General features: G+C 34.3%; 2 protein-coding genes across 8 annotated transcripts; both read left to right on the top strand.

The window, feature by feature from the left end:
• The first annotated feature begins 279 nt into the window (after positions 1 to 279).
• Positions 280 to 2011, top strand: Arfrp1 (ADP-ribosylation factor related protein 1). Its single transcript, XM_013326692.1, has 5 exons — positions 280 to 467; positions 569 to 739; positions 1089 to 1170; positions 1451 to 1622; positions 1769 to 2011. Exons 1-5 carry the CDS (start codon positions 375 to 377, stop codon positions 1860 to 1862), a joined length of 612 nt encoding a protein of 203 aa, XP_013182146.1. The 5' UTR covers positions 280 to 374; the 3' UTR covers positions 1863 to 2011.
• An 89-nt stretch (positions 2012 to 2100) lies between these two features.
• Positions 2101 to 21093, top strand: AP-1gamma (adaptor protein complex 1, gamma subunit). Of its 7 annotated transcripts, none has more exons than XM_013326684.1 (20): positions 2101 to 2264; positions 5027 to 5088; positions 5852 to 6008; positions 6372 to 6560; positions 8781 to 9019; positions 10417 to 10493; positions 12443 to 12460; positions 14438 to 14533; positions 14764 to 15090; positions 16362 to 16580; positions 16794 to 16952; positions 17228 to 17315; positions 17417 to 17564; positions 17722 to 17808; positions 18105 to 18243; positions 18769 to 18885; positions 19159 to 19306; positions 19496 to 19644; positions 20003 to 20095; positions 20412 to 21093. In XM_013326684.1, exons 1-20 carry the CDS (start codon positions 2206 to 2208, stop codon positions 20511 to 20513), a joined length of 2673 nt encoding a protein of 890 aa, XP_013182138.1. In that variant the 5' UTR covers positions 2101 to 2205; the 3' UTR covers positions 20514 to 21093. The 7 variants fall into 7 exon arrangements, with proteins under 7 accessions (XP_013182138.1, XP_013182139.1, XP_013182141.1 ...); XM_013326685.1 differs by having other exon boundaries at positions 5867 to 6008; positions 20412 to 20513; XM_013326688.1 differs by lacking the exon at positions 2101 to 2264 and adding an exon at positions 2640 to 3104 and having other exon boundaries at positions 20412 to 20513.
• Positions 21094 to 21422: the final 329 nt, after the last annotated feature.

Genomic DNA, 21422 nt, shown 5'->3' with positions numbered 1-21422 from the left:
TAAGTAAAGGATATCGAGTTAAGAAATTCAAATAAAGCGACGTGGGCGATGGAGCATCCTTAACCAACGAGGAAGTATCCACAGATATACATCTGCTAATGTAAGAGTCTAGCACCGTGCTAGTCCTCCTGGTCTGTGTTGAAGAGAAATCCGTAAGCGCTGTCTAGCCCTTTGGGCCTTTTAATTTCAACTTTAATACAATGTCTGTACTTAAAGACCATAGACTCATAAGTTCATTACTCATTGTCTGTGGCATGATAATTGACAAACAACTGACAAGTGACAATGACGTATGACGTCTACATACTTTTTATTTGACATTTATTTATTTGTTGTTGTAAAGTTATAAAGTTACTAAAATAAAATGTTATAAAATGTATACACTTTTACATGGACTTTACAAGTATATGGTACAAAAAGACGAATACTGTGTGTTGATTTTAGGGCTCGATAATGCTGGTAAAACGGTAATGTGATAATATTTTTACACCACATTACAAGCTTCTGCAACATTTTACAGCTTTTTTGCAAATCAAATTAATAATTTAAACTCAATCATTTTTTACAGACATATTTGGAGGCAACTAAAACGAAATATACTAAAAAATATAAAGCTATGAATCCAAATAGAATCACAACAACTGTAGGATTAAACATAGGCAAAATAGACGTCGATGCCGTAAGACTTAGTTTTTGGGATCTCGGTGGGCAGCAAGAACTACAATCTCTATGGGATAAGGTACTTTATATTACTAAGCCATAAACCAGTCAATCTATACACATTTAAAATTAAACTATGCCTTTCCTTAGCTTTCTAAGGAAAGACATAGTTATTTTCTTAACTTATACTTCTCTTTCTATTGTCAGGCCTGAGCCTTTTATTATAAAAAATACTACACATTTAGCCATTTTAAATTATTGTTTTTGGTTATGCTTTAAAAATTGGTACATAAATATGTTTCCATATTATTTTCCTTGGCTATGGTAGGTAGAGAAATATTATTGTAAATTTATCTACCTACTATAGCCAAGTTCAACAAGTTATTTCACTACAAGTATGTTACTGAAACATCTTTGTATTATTTCAGTATTATGCGGAATGTCATGCAGTTATTTATATAGTTGATTCTTCTGATAGGGAAAGAATTTCAGAATCAAAAGAAACATTTGGTAAGTCTAGTTATGTAATTTTTTTTTCATTCCTTCAGAAATAAATTAGACTTGCAAAGTACATTAACTAAAGTTACTATTATTGCTTATCTTTCATGTTGTTGATATAAATTAATTTCATGTTATATTGATAACACAAAAAAGGTTTTAAAACTTTATTTTACACAGATTTCCTTTTTTATAAGCAATAATAATAATATATGTCACTTAATATATCCACCATAGAAAGTGAACTTCAATTATTTTTTAAGAATGTTAACTAATTCTTTTTACTTTTCAGATAAAATGATTGCTTCAGAGCATTTATCAGGAGTTCCATTGTTGGTGCTAGCAAATAAACAAGATATACCAGACTGTATGGGTGTACACACAGTCAAACCTATTTTTAATCAGAATGCACACCTTATTGGCGCAAGAGACATTATGCTAATGGCAACCTCTGCCTTAACAGGGTAATTAATTTATTTAATTAATACTTGAACAATTTTAATTTAGTTTAATGATCACATTAAGATAATAAGTAACAAGAGCTCATTTTTTTTTTTTGTGTAATTGTGTGCTTTCCAAGTGTTTAATGTGAAAAAGTTTTTTTTTATAGGGATGGAGTAGATGAAGGCATCAGATGGTTGGTTGATTGCATAAAAAGAAATAGCGTCGACAGGCCCCCGCGCAACCATGACGACAAGTTATAAGCCGATAACGACACCTCCATTAAATATTGCGTTCACACTTACATATACACAGAATAATAATGAGTTTTCCTATTAAGATAATGTGACGCGATCCATTGTTTTGTACATACTGTATTGACATTTGAAAATAAAACATTAATAGAACCGTGTCTATATTGCTGTCCTTTTCCAGTGATAAATTGTATTTTTGATAAGAGATACGTAATTACTGGATATTTGAGGAGTACCTGCACCTGATAAAACACCTCTGATAACAGTACAGTTTGCACTGTATGTGTATTGTGAACTACTGTGTCGTACTGAAATGTTGAGTGATATTTAATTTTGCGTGTTTAAAGCAAATATGGCTTATCCAATGTATGAAGTTGATTGGAGTGTTTTACCGCCAGAACAAAATAGAAGGTGAGCAAAATACAAAAAATAATAATATCTGCGTGACATGGTTTAAGGTAGAAAGTGAATTAAATACATAATAGCCCATTTATTGATATAAGGGTATAATGAAAAAGTAAATAAGAAATAAAATAATTTATCGAAATGTTTCCACGTAGTAGTCTTTTCAAATATGTACAAAATACTGTTGTCAAGTATACCACAAGTCATTACAAGAACTATTCAAAAAAAATCATCACATTTTAATATTCGATTCTTTAAGTTATTGTAATTTTTACATTTTTCATTTTAAAATTAATTTTTATGTGCATTTATTTTACATAGTTAATACAAGTTAAAAAAAAACTCAACGTCACGTATGAATGTGGGAGCGAGTTGGATGCGAGTCATGTCATGTCGGTCGGCCATGTTGAATTTCTTGCAACGCAGGAAATGTCAGCTGGCGGTTGCCGTATTAATTCTTTGTAAAATCTGTGATAAAAGATTTGCCGGTACATTTTCTGTGATACGCGATCAAACACACAACAATCCGCAGATGTTTCGACCTAGTTGAGATTGAAGTGAAAATATGACATTAGTATATCGGTGGTGGCATGCGATTTCTCTTGAATTTTTGTGGTCTGTTACGAGATGAAATTCCTGAAAGCCTAACAGCACACAAGTGAAAGTTTCCTTTTATGTTATGTTTTAAGTGTATGTTTGTTATTACTCTATTGGAATCAAGAGTTTGGTTATATCGAGTTGGTGCATCCTTCAGAACATCTCGCAGTGAAAAAGTTTTGGTTGTGGATCTTCTGGCTGTTACTTCTGAGGTTTAAAACATAACAACATGAACGGCTCAGAATCCGGGTAATTTTTTTAACTTGTATTAAATATTCAAATTACAGTAGAACTTCTTACCTAACAAACTATAATTACATCACGAAATTGCTAAATAAGTAAGAAATAAGTAATAAAGTTCTAAATAGATATGCTCTATAGTGTTGTATGATTTTTCAATGAAAAGCAAATGTGTACCCTGCATGAAAAGTTGCAGTAAACATCCATCCTTTAGGTGAACATTTTGTTTTATAAATATTACAAACCATGTAACATGCATAAATAAATAGATAATTTTTGAGGCATTTAATAGTAATAACCTCCAAAAAATTTCTACTTAATATTTTAATATCACACCACATATGTTTCATGACAAGACCATGATGTCTAACACAGACAAATAACCCAATCATAGTTTTGGAGAAATTTTCGTTAATTGATAAACATGACTTACTTAACTTAAAGTCCTATGTCCCCTTAGTGGGGCAGAGGGAGTCCACAGTGCATTCTACTGTGTTCGTTTCTCGTTTTTGTGATGAACATAAACATAATAAAATTACATCATATAATAAATGCGTGAGACAAGTTTTTTATAGAATTCCTGAAATTAAATATGTACAGGAAAGGTTATTGTGAGAATTGATTACCTCAGAATTATGACAAGGTAGTTAATCTAGTTTTGAGATAGTTTTCCTCAATTATCTAAATTGTGTATTTAACAAGAAATAATGTAAGCTGTGACTTATACAGTGGCACACAATATGCCATGTAATAAACAATATATTTATTTAACCATTTGTTAATTTTAAAAAATACTCCCTGCCTTATGACACTCATAGGAAGACTATAAATCAATTGACACTTCACTTGTCAATTCCGAGAAACTCAGGCAAGAGAGAAATCTCTATAAGGGAGAAAAATATCACAGTAATTTGGAATCTAGCTTATTTGGGTTCGTGTTTGCTTAACAATAAACAGATATATTACATCACTTGATCATAATATACATGTTTATATTGAGAAACAGTAATAATATTGTTAAAAAATAGGGCATGATATATGTTAAATGCCAACCTTTCTTAGGTAAAAGTCAAAGATAGAAATACCATTATAGTTATAAATTTGTAGACCTTTAAAACAAAAGTCACCTTAAGGTCAAATTATAATTATTATTAGGTAAAATGAAAACAAAGTGTCTTAATATTAACCAATATTTATGAATATTTCATTTGCTTAGGGTTATTAAATTATTCAAACTTTTGTGAGACATTATACTAAACTGAAACACTACTAAACGGCTAAACACTCACATAAATTCGTCCGGTGGCGGCACCAACTAGTTTCGAGCCCATGGGGGGCCCTTCATCAGGATGAGTGGTACTGGTATTATTTCGCGGACACACTGAGATTTTTCGTTTCATTGAGAGTGAGCGACGGGCCGCGAATATACGTGAGTGTTTAGCCATTTAGTAGTGTTTTCAGATTTGCTTATGGTTATTCAACATTTCCAAGAACAATTCATTGATACTTGCATGATTTTATTATAATTTGATAAGTTTTAAAAATAAAGAAAGAGCTGTCACCCATGACTATCCGCGAGGTATTAAACAAAACTTAATTAGTAGTCTATGTGTTCTAGACTATGTTCTACATCTATGCCAAATTTAAGCGAGATCCATACAGGCGCAGATACCTTCAAACATCCCTCCTTCCGTCCATCCATACATTCACATTTATAATAATAATAAGATATTGTTATAATATGTATTTAGAATATTAGAGGATATTTTCTTTCTGTGCATCCTCTCCTCCATCGATTAAAGGTAGGCAACGCATATGAAATTGCGTATGTCTATGGGCAGCAGTCACTTCACTATTTCAGCGATTTCAGGTAGCCGCTCGCTCGTTTGCCACCTTTTGATATAAAAAAATATAAATATAATTTGTTGCAGGTTTAACCCGGCATTCAATATCGCTACCATAAAACAAGTGGTAAATGAGGCTATTGAAAGAGGTGAGCACTATTTTAATTGTGCTAAATATTTATATAACTAGATATTATGTGATGTAACCAGGTAAATAAAAATTATAAGTACATGGATCCTGATATTTGAAAAATTGAATTTGGTCAAGTAATTTTTATCTTTCTAATATAAATGCTTTTGGGTTATTGGTATGGTGTTTTGGGTATATTCTACTTTTAATGAGAAGTAGTTTTAGAAATTTGTTAGTAGCTAACAGTAGCTCAGCTATGGTTAAAGTCTGCTTTCTGGTGATAAATTATTTCATTAAATTAATGCAAAAGCTTTTCTGGGTATTGGAATCTAATAACAATATTATCTTTCAACAATTTTTTTTAAAACATTTTATGAACTAATGCATTTGTAGTGATAATTGCTTCTGGCCAATAGCGTAGGTCTTATTGGTAAAACAAAAAGGGTATATACCAATACACCCATCATAATTTTCACCATAATTTTCTCTGAAATGACAAATAATTTAGCTTTTTTAATACTGTTTTCTTTTTTTTGATAATAAACAAATTCTGCACTTTCATGCAAAAAGTTTTCATCACAGGCCTAATTGATGATAGTGACAATTTTATGAAATATACATACATAGTATTAGCCAATATACTATTATTTGTCACTGTAGGAAATATTACAAAAAAAAAATAATAGCGCTTCTGGCTGACTAACACACTTCACGCTTTTTATATTAACATATTATAACAAATGCACTGATTATTGCTTTCTGTGTGTGTGTCGTGTAAACAGTCGCACCGGTTTCAGTGCGAATGCCAACGCCCACTCGGCTTCGGGACCTCATCAGACAGATCCGAGCAGCGAGAACAGCGGCAGAGGAACGAAGTGTTGTTAACAAGGAGTGTGCATACATCAGATCGACGTTCAGAGAAGAGGACAGTGTTTGGAGGTAGAGAATTATGTGGATAACTTTAAAACTTTGTCTAGAATAAAAAGTTGAGCTCCCACCACTATATTCAAAGCTAATATTACCGTATCACAATCTAAAGAAGGAAAATGGCGCTTAACAAAATATTTCTTCCAATTCGGTTTTACCATACATCCCTACATGCATAAATCATGCTGTATAAAAGCTGTAACTCTGTCCCTGCTTAAATAACCAAAGACTGCTTAAGACCTCTTTTCCACTCAACGACAATAAAACTGGTATATTACTTATATAAAAAGCAATCCGTAAACTCTAATTAACTTTTCTTGGAATCTCTTTAATATTCCATATAGAGGGTGTTTAATTATGTTCATTTGTATACAGATGTCGGAACATTGCGAAACTCTTGTACATCCACATGCTTGGGTACCCGGCACACTTTGGTCAGCTGGAGTGTCTCAAGCTGATCGCCAGTCCACGCTTCACGGACAAGCGCGTTGGTTACCTAGGCGCTATGTTGCTGCTGGATGAACGGCAAGACGTACATCTACTTATTACTAATTGCTTAAAGAAGTAAGTATAATAAAAAAATACTCTATACTAATCAAATTAATATTATAATAGGGAACGAAATTTACGAATTTGAAATAATTTTCCCAATTTGTTCACGTGATATCGTCGATTCTATGTTGCATTGCCAATTTCGCGCGATTCGAAATAAATGTTTTTTTTTTCTAATGTTAATTGAGAGGATTAGCCGTATTCAATTCCTAATACTCTATTTACGGCGTTCAATTACAAATGGCCTATACATTCACAGTATAGTAACGATTATTCTCTACAGTATTAAAACTATTTTGTCAACGTTCGTCTCTTTGCCATACGAATCCATACAACTTCCTCTGTTTAGGTTAATCTATGATTATTACTTTATTCCTACTACTAAAAGTAGTTAGGAGTTAAAAAAAAGTAGTTAAGTAGTAAACTAGTAGTTTTTTAGAGTTCCGTACCTCATAGGAAAAAAACGGAACCCTTATAGGATCACTTTGTTGGTCGTCCATCCGTCTGTCAAGACCTTATTTTACAATGGTATGGAAAGTCGTTCGTACATTTGAGTTATCTTAAACGCATTGTGTTTTCGCGTATTTGGATCTGTCGTTTGTTGTAATTACGTAACGTTACTAGGACGTCAACGCAAATGGAATAATTCTTTTTTGCGTTACCAAGTTCCAGATATGGCAAGTAAATTTACATAAGCTTACCGAGTGTTTGTTTCTTCAATGACAATAACCAATTACGTGTCACTGACACGCCTCTTTTGTTATCACTGTACGTTTAATTATTTCTTTTACCGTTTGTTTCTGAGACCAACATCCTTTTCGAAACCTTTGGCAGTGGTAGAGCCCGCTTTAACTTTTTCGCACGAATTGTCCCGGCTCTTCCGGTGAAATACCACGACTACACAGAAGACAGGCGTGAAGTAGAAGCAATTCCGCGTTTCGTCTAATGAGTGTGCGTCCCGGAGACCTAATTTAGTCCTCTTTCCCTTCCCACCCTTTTTCTTACAAGTAAAAGATGGGAAGTAGAAGTGGACTTTCCTGATGAGAGGATGCATGGAAAGGGAAAATATTTTCTTTCTGTGCATCCTCTCCTCCGTCGATTAAAGGTAGGCAACGCATATGCAATATCGTATGTCTAGGGGCAATGACAATGGAAACTCACAGTATTAATGTAAATATGCATAACAGCAGGTGGTTATTATTTTTTTATCAATGACTGAAGCACAATGACATAGAGTCAAAGATCAATCAGATTCATACCTCGAGACAGACCGCATCTAATAATTGACACTTAAATTAATCGATACTTAGTTACTGATTTAAATATAACTAACGTTCGATAAAAATATAATTATTTCGTATGTTTACGATGCAAATATTAGATCGTTCCTCGTTTTTAAACTTTAAGGATAATGAAGAAAACACTTATTCAAAAAATATTCACATGTTCGAAATAAAAACATAAACGTAAATATATTTTTAAAATCTCTTCTATATGTTGAAGATTATACGTAGTTACGTTGGCCTCAAAAGGTTTAATACTGTAATATAACTGTACTGGGGAATATTAAATATTTATACAATAGAATTATAAACGAGCCAGCAGAATAGTGACTCGAAACTCAATTGTTATATGTACTTAATTTGACTTGGCTCAATTTCTAAGCGTTCAAAAGAAGCTTTATTCAATATTGCATTATATGTTTTTATTGAAACATCTTTTTTTTATATCATAAGGTGGCAAACGAGCGAACGGCCACCTGAAATCGCTGAAATAGCGAAGTGCCCATAGACATACGCAATTGCGTATGCGTTGCCTACCTTTAATCGACGGGGGAGAGGATGCACAGAAAGATAATATTTTCACTTCCCATGCATCCTCTCATCCGGAAATTCCACTTCCACTTCCTATCCTTTCCTTATTAGAAAAAGAGTGGGAAGGGAACGAGGACTAAATTAGGCCTCCAAGACGCACTTTCATCAGACCGTACGAGGAATTGCTTCCTCTTGACGCCTGTCGTCTGTGTGGTCACCGGGCGAGCCGGTCCAATTCGTGCGAAGATGTTAAAGCGAGCTCTACCACTGTTAAGGAGAGACCTAAAAACAATCCCGTGAAAGGTGACGTTACATTACGAACCGACATAATAGTGCCATCGACACCAGACAAGTACACTTTCATATAAAAATCGTAGTGACATAGAATATGTTAGTTATTTACTTGTTCTTTGTACAGTGATTTAAATAGCAACACCCAGTTCGTAGTCGGTTTGGCGTTATGCACGCTCGGTGCTATCGCCTCGCCGGAGATGGCGAGGGACCTCGCCTCCGAAGTGGAGAGACTCATTAAATCGCCTAACGCCTACATCAAGAAGAAAGCTGCCTTATGCGCCTTCAGGATCATTAGAAGAGTGCCAGATTTAATGGAAATGTTTCTACCAGCCACAAGAAGTCTGTTGACTGAGAAAAATCATGGTAAGTGAGATTTTAATAATAACAAATTGGTTAAAATTTCAAATATAGATAAGTTTTCTTTCTTCACATAATACTATAGTAGTATATTTATTTATAAAGCTTTTTTTTCTTGACCCTTAGTAGCCTAGAGTTTTAATTTTGATACCAATCTTTTAAACCGAATGTTCACATTACTATTAGTTTTTTTTATAGGTTGACTGTACCTATTTTACTGCTGTATTGTATTCTTTCCAACGAAATTAAAAAAAAAATTGTTGTTTTATTTCATCAAGGAAACACAGTCATATTAAAAATAAATCACTTATGTAAATCAGGCTACTAATGGTTAAGATAGAAAACAGATAAAAGAAAACAAATTATATTCCACCATTTCTTTGTAGCAACAACGTACAAATAAAAATCGAACAGTATAAAGTGCGTTGACAATCGTAAAAAGTGCGTGGGATATAATGTATTAGGACATGTCTGTTATAAGAAATTCTAAGATGTATCTCGAGATAGTAAAAGAATAATAAAGAATTAATCAAACATTATCTGACCTATCAAATAAATCTGAATCAATGTCACGCGATTTAATATTTCATTTAAATATCACTCTTAATAATATGTAGTTAAAGTTTAAAATTGTATAAGTAGCGTATGTTGTATAAAATGGCCACAATTGATGTGTGAAGAGCGTTGCGGTCTGTTTACCTTGTAAATGGATGACTCGAAGTCCCCTTTTGAATTACATCTCGTATAAAGTGACAACGTTCTAACCTATTTTATTGCGATTTTATTGTTATGCTCGCTGTCAGGTCAAACCTTCACCGGGCAGAATCAGATTCTCTTCCTCTTAACATATAAATGTTAAACTATAAGAATGAAATTACCTGAGATTAAATGCATAATATTCTCGTAGCTATGATCAAAATTTTGCGTATATATATCTGTTATGTTGGTACTAGTCAAAAATATAGAACACGGATAACGTTGTCTTTGCACAAATATGTCTACTTTGATAAGATAGGACACGAGATTAGTCTCTTAATGATACTAGAGTAATAGTGGGTTTCTGACACCAAAATCCCCGTTTTAAATATATTGTTTCCTCTGTTTTGTCAAAGATAATGTCAGGGATGATATGTTTCATACAGAGATTTTTGTCTCAGAAACCAACGGTAAGTGGTCAAAATTTGATAAATACATCACTCTTCTTGCATGTCTTTAATACGATTTTCATATTATACATTTAAAAAAAAACTTTAAAAACAAAAAATTGTCACGACTGAGTTTTTAGTTTTAGCTTTGAAAACTGAAATAAAAAAATTCTGCTTTGTCCCAAAAGACAGAATATCCAAGTTCGTATATCTAAACGTTTTTAAGATGAAGTGATGAATAATCAATTTATTCACCAGGTGTTCTCATCACTGGCGTGACCCTCATCACCGAAATGTGTGAGAACAGTCCCGACACACTCAATCATTTTAAAAAGGTTGGTATCATTTTTCTTTTATTACTTTGTTATTATTAATTTAACATTTAAAAACATTTAAGTAACCAGTGTTTTAACTTGATTGCAAGACATAACAGTTAACAATATAAAACCTTTTTACGTTTGTATAGATGAAATTAAAAAAAAAACATAAAAACTAGTATAATGGAAATAACTTTGGTTACCTTATCATGACTTGACTTATAAACGTAGACACGAATGTCGTTAAAAGAAAAACGATTGTAATAAAAAAGTAGTCGATTATGCGTCCTAGAAACGATTACAGATTTTCTAGTATAGATGTAACCAGGCGTACAAGTTGGCACATCTAGCCAAGGAGTATTTTTGTTCTTGACGTGCCAAATGAAATAGTTCTATAACTCGTCAGATGTTTGTGGACTGGTTATTTTTAATAACAGTATAATTAGTTTCTATCTTTATTGTCAGTCAAGGCAAACAATCAATTAACTTATTCTTTTACACTTTTTGCAATGGAATTGTTGAAAAATTAAGTTCTTTGACCCCATTTGTCAAGTAAAGAACAGGGTTTCCTAAAAGTGCGTTTTATTTAGTGAAAAAGTACATTGGCAAATAGATAAGGAAATAAGAATGATTTATTTCGTATTTTGTATTGATTACACGCGGTAAAATTCATAAGTATATTTATTTCATAATAGAAATATTAGGTTCCAAATAAATGTATTGATACTTGTTTTGTATAGAAAAGTATCTGCATTGCTGTTGCTAGTCTAATAAGCTAATCTAAGTGACCCACTGACCCAAAGCGAACTGCTTTACAGCACGCTTTACGTAGGAACAGTTGTCTATGGGCAGCGGTTATTTGCAATTTTATTGGCCCGTTCGCCAGGTGCAATACCACGATCACACAGAAGACAGGCGTGAAGTGGAAGCAATTTCGCGTTTCGTCTGATGAGTGTGCGTCCCGGAGGCCTAATTTAGTCATCTTTCCCTTCCAACCCTTTTTCTTATAAGGAAAGGATTGAGAACTGGAAGTGGATTTACCGGATGAGGGGATCCCCTCCTCCGTCAATTAAACGCATCTGCAATTGCGTATGTCCATGGGCAACGGCCGCTTCGCTATTTAAGCGATGTCAGGTGGGCGCTCGCTCGTTTGCCACCTAATGAAATAAATAAAATAACGACTGAATTTATGATATGTATGTATCTTTTAGTTCTAGTTTAGGTAAATTATATATAACGATAGTATACATAGAAGAAACGTCGTCTCAAACACGCCAATGTAAATATCACGTTGAGGCAACGTACCTTATCGCATTGATACAATGAATGTTTACTTATCGCTTATCGCTAACTATTCATCGGTTATTAATATAATTATTATATATAAAACATGATTTACCTGTACGTCGTTTGTACAAAGAAGTAACTTACAACTATTTATCACGTTTATTTTGTGGTTGTTAATTTTAAGACTTATATTTTAGTGAGATGTGTGAGCGTCGGTGGCTCAGGGGTTAAGGCACTTGACTTGTAATCTGCATGTCTTGGGTTCGAATCCCGCCATGTACCAATGTGTTTTTCAATTTTCGATTTTCATATGTACATTTATCCGACGTTCTTACGGTAAAGAAAAACATCGTGATGCAATTTGCACATATCTGCGAAGAAATTCAAAGATATGTGTGAAGTCAACCAACCCGCACTGGGCCAGCGAGGTTGACTATGGCCTAATCCTTAATTTAGGGTAGGCTCCGAGCCCCTCGGTGGGGATGTATAGTGAGCTGTTGATAATCATAAATAATAAAACATTGTGTGTAAGCATATATTTACAAATCGGAATTTCATTCGTTATTGAATGGAAAGTATTCGTCTATATTTAAATATAATTTTTTAAAATGATATTTATATTAGTTATAGTAATTTTGAAAGTAATATAATACTAATATAATATTTGTGTTGTCCCGTAGGAGAGCGGACAGCGCGAGGTAATCACAGTCGCTGGTCCTTGCACTTTATATGTTCATATGATGATATTGCACACGAATATAACTTTTATATCTTTACATTATATGTGATAATCGCGTGACCAACGTTAGCGTGTATATGTTATCTACAAAAGGTAACATGGCCTCGCTAATCTAGAATCCGATCGAAAATCCGACACCGACACCCAAACCACTCGGTTCAATGACCTAAAGTGCCCGCAAAAATAAAACCTGATTGGCCAATACATGGTTAATCTTACTTCTTACTAATATTATAAATGCGAATGTATGGTTGGATGTTTGTTGGATCTTCAGAACTGTGTATGGGTCTCACTGAATGTAGAACATAGCCTGGAAGGACACATAGTCTACTAATTACGTACTTTTTTCAATTCCGCGCAGACAGAGTCGCTGGTGACAATTAGTGTTTATTATTTATATTGCCGATAAGGTTTTAGACTATAGTAATTTTATATTATAATTATAAGAACAATCTTTTAGATTTCCACTGAAGTTGTCTGTAGATTTAATATATCCATAGGTTTCCGATACCAAAAACACATTGTCATGTTTTTAAAGAAAAAAGAAAAAGTATGTTCATTTTTTTTGTACATGTGTTTAGGCTATTGAGCCTCATGGTTAGGTTAGTTAATTTCTAGAAAATATAGAATACATAGTACAAGAATAAGATAAAATAATGTCACCTTTATCACAAAATGAACATTACCGGCCGATAATGGTGGTAAAAAACGTACATACGTGCAATGTCAACATATGAACGTTCAAACGCATGAATGTTAATTATATATTGATTGTTATATGTGTATGTGTTGGTCCTCAAAAGCCTTACAATTATTTTAGACTGTATTACGATACACGTAAAGTTCATTTTCTCTACTTATGTAGATAATATTGCACTTTAATGTAAATAATCAATTTATAGAATCAGCTTGTAGTTAATATTTGTATCGTGCGAAATATATTAAAACTTTTTGGATAGTACAAAGTAAAGTTTAAGTAGATTTGTTTGTACGAACAATTTTACGTATTTGTTTAACTCTTAACAATGTACACTACAAAGGAAAGAAAGAAAGTATGAAGTTAAAAATGTGTATATTAGAGGAATTTTGAAAGTAGCGTGGTTTGGACATGTTATGCGGAGGGATGATGATGATATAAGCAAAAAGTAATGAGATTGAATGTGGATGTCTACAAAGGTAGAGGAAGACCAAAAAAATATGGAATGACTGTATGAAAGAGGATATGCGTAGGAAGGTGGTAGATTGGGATATGACGGCTGATAGAGATGTATGGAGGAGTAATATGTACTGTACCGACCCTTAATAGATATAAGGGCAGGTTGATGATGTACACTACACGTAATTTTTTTTTATATAATTGTATATGTTTTGCAACATTTAATAACATATTAAATAGTAATTTTATGTAACAATTTTGGTAGATTATTGTTTAGAATAGAATAACATTGTTATTATATGCATTTGTAAGGCTTTTGATATATAATCGGATTTGGTATTTTGGGCTTTCAGTATTATGTATACATATTTATATCACGAATTGTATTTTATATATTCAGTTTATGTGCTTATGATATTTATCAATCAGGATTGGATATTTATTTGATTATAACTAAATACTATATTCAGTATTTTTTAACAATCTGGTTTTTTGGTATACCTGTAGAATTATTTGTTTTTGGGTACGGTTGACCACAAATGGTTTTTTTAAGCACGGGACTAATTTGATTTTTTTATTAATTGCCCATATTCAAGCCTTATGTATCAATGTTTGTGAAATGCTGGAATCTATTATTACTATAAAGTATTTAGTTTTCTATGTATATTTCTGCATTGAGTGTAGGTTAATGTGTAAAAGTATATTTTGGCTTATGTATTTGGGCAATTATTATGTTTGTTTTATATATAGAATAAATATTAAAATAGATTTTTATTCTAGATTGTTCCAAATCTGGTGAGAATATTGAAGAATCTAATATTAGCGGGGTATTCACCTGAACATGATGTCAGCGGTATATCTGATCCATTTCTACAGGTAATTATTAGTAATAGTAAGTTTTAAAAGAATTGGCTTGATTTTCAACTTGTTTAGATAAAAAAAAGCATAAAGTCAACCAATTATTTGTTGTAAGAACGACAAGTCTTAACACGTTGAATGCCAGCGGTTCATCCTGTGATTAATACATGAAAATCATAGTAGCATTGAATGTGTTAAATTATTACTCATATATAAAGTGGTTTAAATAATTATTTAACATTTTCCAGGTTAAAATTCTCCGTCTACTAAGAATACTTGGTAAGAATGACGCAGAAGCATCCGAAGCAATGAATGACATATTGGCCCAAGTCGCTACAAACACTGAGACAAGTAAAAACGTCGGTAATACAATATTATACGAAACTGTACTCTCCATCATGGATATTAAGTCTGAGAGTAGCTTGCGTGTACTAGCTATCAACATCCTGGGACGATTTCTACTGAATAATGATAAAAATATAAGATATGTTGCACTGAATACATTGCTAAGGACGGTACACGTGGATACATCAGCTGTTCAAAGACATAGGACTACTATACTGGAGTGCTTAAAGGTAAACTTCAAAACTAGAGGATTTTTCATTCAGTGAGTGCGCAGACCGGCGCGGGCGCTGTGTCTACACCGAGCTTATCACTTGTCAAACCACGCGCACTACTGACAGATACACTGACACTGACAGATGTCAATCATGCATTTTACGAGCAGTGTTGCCATTCGAACATAATTTAAGTCATAAATTGATATTCTTCGACATGTATTTACATTTAGCCTTCTCAAAATAATAAGTAATTGATTGTTTAGAAATTTATCTTATATATTCTGACATCTGTTACTCAATGAGCCGTCTTATTCGGTGCAACTTTTGGGGTAAAACACAATCATTTGAACAACTTTTAAGGTAATGCATTCCATCTCATATTTTTGAAGTAATATATTCAACTTTTTAGCTAAAATACAGTCTTAATTCATAGTAACTTACATTTTTTCTGAGTTTAAAAGGTCGATGTATATTTGTAAAGTCAATTTTTATAGATATTTTGACAGTTTTGTCTTTGGAATGATTTTTCCTACATTTAATTTAATATCGCAAAATATTTATTATCAAGTTCAATGTTGAAGATAAAAAAATATTCTTTGACATTGCATAACTGTAAATTACATTAATATTGAGAGTCACGAGTGAATTATGTTAATAATAAATAAATTTTCTTGTCACGTACGCGCTTAGAATGAAGGCTAATCGCTCACCTTTGTTTTGCTCGTCTATACATGCATAGTCGTTATATAACTATGTTAAAATATAAAAATTTTGAAAGAAAAAAAAATGGAGATATAGACCGACAAAATTATTATTTAGCCTTATGCGCATACGTGAAACTAAATTCGAATACCTTAATAGCTCGTATGCCTTTGGCATTAGTCAATTTAAAAAAAAGTGCTTTATTAGAACGTGGCTGTTTTCAATCATTTTCTATGTCTTATCTTACTAATAATATAAATGCGAATTGTTCAAAATAAAAGCATCGTTCTCTTCACTTAATGTTTATTATAGAATTATGATGATAACTTAACAGAACATATATACAACACACTACGATTTAACAAATATAACCTTTTACCTTTTTAGTGGCGCCCTCTGACGTAATACAATCGAATTACGCTTAGACAGAATGTTTGTATGTATGGATGGATGTTTGTTAGGAGGTATCTCCAGAACGATTTAACGGATCTGGTGAACTGTGTCTGGAAGAACTCATAGACTAATAATTAAGTTGTTTTTTAAATCCATGCAAACAGAAGTAACGTGTGTATGTTATGTCGTAGGACCCGGACGTGTCGATCAGGCGTCGCGCGATGGAGCTGTCGTTCGCGCTGATGAACAGCCAGAACATCCGCGGCATGATGAAGGAGCTGCTGGTGTTCCTGGAGCGCGCGGAGGCGGAGTGCCGCGCGCACTGCTCCAGCGCCATGGTGCTCGCCGCCGAGCGGTACGCGCCCTCCAGCAAGTGGCATCTCGACACGCTCTTCCGTCTGCTGCTCAAGGTGACGATACAACAAACTACTATATTCTAAATATTATACGCGTTAGCTTAACCTATTCAGCCTATTCTTGAAAGTACCAACGTCAAACTTGGAAACGCGCTGACAACATATTTTAATCCTTTTTGGCTGACTGATTAATTTTCAAAATGTTTTCTAACCCTCTTACGTACACGAGTACGAAATGTTGTACTTAAAAATGTCCTTGTCGACCAGGCCGGCAACTACCTGCGTGATGACACGGTGTCCAGCACCATACAGATAATATCCGCGGCGCCGGCGGAGCGCCAGGCCTACGCCGCCATGAGGCTCTGGACATCGCTGGAGCGCTCCGCCGTCTCCGGAGACGCCACAGAGAAACAACCGCTTGTTCAGGTAATCTATAGATCAGAATATCTGACACAGTGGCCGTAAGATTTAGTAAATAATAGTAGATCACTGGCGCCCCCATAACAATGTCAAAAAAGTACTACAAGGTCCTAAATCGAATTCAGTTATTTCACGCTACAATATTCTCGTTTACTGCGTCTAAAACATTTACTTAGTATGGATATCTCTTAACAAATCTATATTAAGAGTGGCCCTTAGTAGCTCTTTGGCAATTCTGAGTGCGATAACAATGTTTATTAACAAGTTTCTATGTATTTCAGGTGGCAGCGTGGACAATCGGAGAGTACGGAGATCTGCTAGTGTCAGAAGCCAGTAGTGCTATATCTATGGTGGATGAGGATGGCTTTGGTATGATTTACTTCCTATTATTTAAAAATATTACCAAATACTACCAAAATTAATTCTTATACCTATAGTCAATTTTTTTCATTATCTTATAATATATACAGATGAGTTCACGCGCCCATCTGAGGAGTACGTGATAGATATTTACCAGAAGCTACTGTGGTCGACGCAGCTGTCCATCACAACTAAGGAGTACCTGCTGCTTTCGCTCGCCAAGCTCTCCACGAGATTCACCACTAGACCCAGTCAGGAGTTAGTACACTGATATATACAATAGTAGTAGGACATATAGTTGGTTTCCGAGACCATAATTTCGTCACACCTATCGTTATTTTTGACAAACCACAGATATCAAATTTTATACCGGGATTTCATCACATCAAATAAATTATCTTGTAATTTGTTTCAGTAAAATTCGCGTGATAATCGACACTTTCGGTTCACACATACACATTGAGTTGCAGCAGAGAGGCGTGGAGCTATCACAACTTTACAGGTAAACATTCTTCTTAAGAAATAAACAGTAAAAATATGTTGAAGTTAGAACATTACAGGAATTTAAAATAAAAAAAACATAGTAAAGTAGTCTATGTGTTCTTTCAGACTGTCTGTGTCCTCCGTCTATGCTAAATTTCATAGAGATCCTTTGAGCCGTTCTAGAGATACCTTCTATCAAACATTCATCTATTTAAACATCCGCATTTATAATATTAGTAAGATCAGTTTGATATATAAAGTTCATGGACATTTTTTTAAATATATTCATAGTAAATTATAATGTGATTGTTATAGGCAATACGCGCATTTACGACCGGCGTTGTTGGAACGTATGCCGGCCATGGAGGCGCCGGCTGGTGAGAGAGATGATAGTGACGCTGAAGGAGACGCGCCAGCAGACTCGCCACAACATCGCGCTGACAGGCCGCAGCCGGTATGCAACACCTAGCACATGTACACTCAGCTGCATTAAATATGTAGCATCTAAATGTGTATAGAAACTTGTATACTGTTTCGGTTTTTAAAATACGATTGCGCATAGACACTAGTACGTATTCATGCTCGGAAGAGTACGAACTTTGATACTTATTTTTCAAACCGAGGGCATATACTAGCTTCTGAAGCTCTATAAATGGATACATATTTATGCAGCTGACTGTACACATCCATGAACACATTTACGCACATCCATAGCTCATAATGTAACGCAGTGGGTAACATAATCGTGTAAAGAAGAAGAATTACATGATTCAAATCCAGGTTGATCCAAAGAAACTGCGACTTTGCATAACCAGAGATAATTGTATATACTAAATCAAGATACACTATATTTGGGAAATTAATAATATTTCTGTACATGATGGTAACATTAAACATCTCCATATAAATTCGAGAATATGAACTTAATAAAAATAGTAACTAATAGTTACATATTTGTGATGTTTGGTTAATATTTCAGGACGCACTGCTCGACCTGATCATTGGGTCGGAGCCGCTGTCGAACGGCGACGCGGAGCACGACCTGCCCGCCGCCACCGCACCACCGCCAGACAACAATAACACTACAACTACCAATGTTAGTATTATTACATACGAATAACATAAAAAAACATCGTAAAGTTAGGCAACGCATCTGTAATTGCAGATGTCTATGGGCGGCGGTTTTCAGGCAATTCAAGTGGCAGCTTGCTTTTTTGTCACTTTATGAAATAAAAAAATCAAATCAGTAAAATTTAGCGGACGAAAATAGTAGCATTTACATCTGTGATGTTTAACGTGAAGAGTTTAAAGTTTGAAAACTCTTAAATATTCGCGAATGTTTATTGAAATTCGTGTTGTTCTCTGTCAGGACATTCTGGACCTGTTGAGCGGTTTGGACCTGAGCTCTCCGAGTGTGCCGGCGCCCGCCCCGCTCACCAGCAGCGCGCCCGCCACCAACCTGCTGCTCGACGGACTCTTCTCATCACCTGCACCCACACAACCTGTATCACAACCTGGTGAGTGCCCTTTTTTATTTAAAAAAATAATCCAATAATTTTAAATGTTTCAAATCTCTTACTAATGATTCAATACTGTATATAACCTTTACTTTACTCGTTTTGGAATGTTATCTTTAAAATATGCATATTGCAAGCAAATACATTATGGCATAGTTGATTACATTCACGTTATTTTAATGATTTCAGAGACGACGGTAACAGCATTAGAGCGCAACGGTCTGCGTGTGGAGTTCGTGGTGTGCAGCGGCGGAGACACCGCCACCCTCACCATGCGGGCACTCTCCACTGCGCGCTCAGCTCTCACTGACTTCTTGTTCCAAGCTGCCGTACCCAGAGTCAGTACACTTATATTCAAACTTTATTATATTATCAACCGTATTAGATATCAGCGGGACCCATAGACAAATTCAAGGGGAATGAGAATTATAAAAACTCTAATAATTGTACCTTTGTAACGCTGTCATCGTAGACTTAAAAACAGACCTTTTTGTATCATCAAATAAAATACCTAAACATTCCAAAATCAATCCTAGTCATAGACGTAGAACATAATCTGGAAGAACACATAGGCAACTAATTAAGTTTTCTTCACTCCAGCGCGGACGACAGCTAGTTTTATAATGCTTTTAGTTCTTTTCAATTGCTAATTCTTTACACCAACAATAAAATAACGAATCCCTTGTGTTTGGGCAGACGTTCAGATTGGACATGATGTCGCCATCAGGCACGGTGCTCACGCCGCAGGGGGAGATCACGCAAGTTCTCAAAGTCACCAATCCATCCAGGGTAAGATTCATTGTAAAAAGTAACAAGATACGACTATTTTACTTAATGCCAATACAGTAGAACAGTAGCACATGTAAACACAACTGGCACTATTGATTCAAAACAGTTTTTGACAGGCCAGCCCTACTGTCCCACTGTACTGGCATAAAATAAAACAGGCATATCAGTAAAAGAAACCTTTAAAAGAAATAATAAATAAATAAATATATCTGTCAACCATAGAAGAGCACAAAAAATGCCACGAACTTGCCAACCGATGTTACTTTTATACGAGAACAATCGTAATGACACTTATAATTATTTTTATAATTTCCAGACACCATTACGGTTACGAATAAGAGTATCCTACAACATCGAGGGCTCGCCCGTGCTCGAGCAGGCGGAGGTCAACAACTTCCCGCCTGATCTGTTCAACTGACGAGCGACCATCTGACTGACACCGCGGACAATGACACCCGCACAGTGTTGACACCAACATGAAGAGCATGTTAACCTCCGCAAAGGCTCACAGTCGAATTTAATGGAAATGACAAATTATATCTACACATGACAGTGGCAGACTATATCAACGTCTTGTAGGGATGGGCCTTCATCTAACGAATTAGTAAAATCAACTGTTGATCACTTTTCAACATCTCAACCGTTGACTTTTTTATTTAACTTGTTGAATTCAACATAAATTTACATTACAATTACTGGTTGTCTTTTTTCCTCTGCCAGTTGAATCATTGTTCGTTGAATCTATGATTAATTACTTGACAAAATCAACTTGTTTTTCTAATAATTGAAAATGGCAAGTTTATGGTTTTATTGACCCCAAAAACATTCAACGACACATCCCTAAAGTCTATGGATTTATATTGGTAGAGTAAAATGTCTAAATTGACATGTCTATTTTTAATAAGTCTGTGAATACAGCCTTATAAAGATGTAGCGGTTGAAATAGATTTATTAAAATTTAACATTTCCATTGAATTCGACTAAAAATATAAAAAAAACCCCCAAACAGTAACCGCTAGATATCCTATAAAATTTTAGCAATATTTGGATAAGGATTATGTGCAAATAGAGTGAGATTTTGGATTATAGAGGTTAATATTGAACAGTGAACACGGACAATGGTAGTCAAGACTCGAATGTGAATTGTGTCTTTTGTAATAAATTTTCATACTGAAGATTGTTAAAAATGTATGCAGTTTTTGGTAAAAATGGCAGCTTTCCTTCGGATTTATTGCATCAAGTTGGTAGTGACAGGTGACAAGATGTATTTGTTGAAGCCTCATTCACATGAACATTGTCAGATTTTCTGTGAAAATACTATTAAATA

This window comes from Papilio xuthus, unplaced genomic scaffold (genome assembly GCF_000836235.2).
Source record: "Papilio xuthus unplaced genomic scaffold, Pxut_1.1 DF828780.1, whole genome shotgun sequence".
Lineage (NCBI taxonomy): Eukaryota > Metazoa > Arthropoda > Insecta > Lepidoptera > Papilionidae > Papilio > Papilio xuthus.
This window is presented reverse-complemented; position numbering and strand designations above follow the sequence as displayed.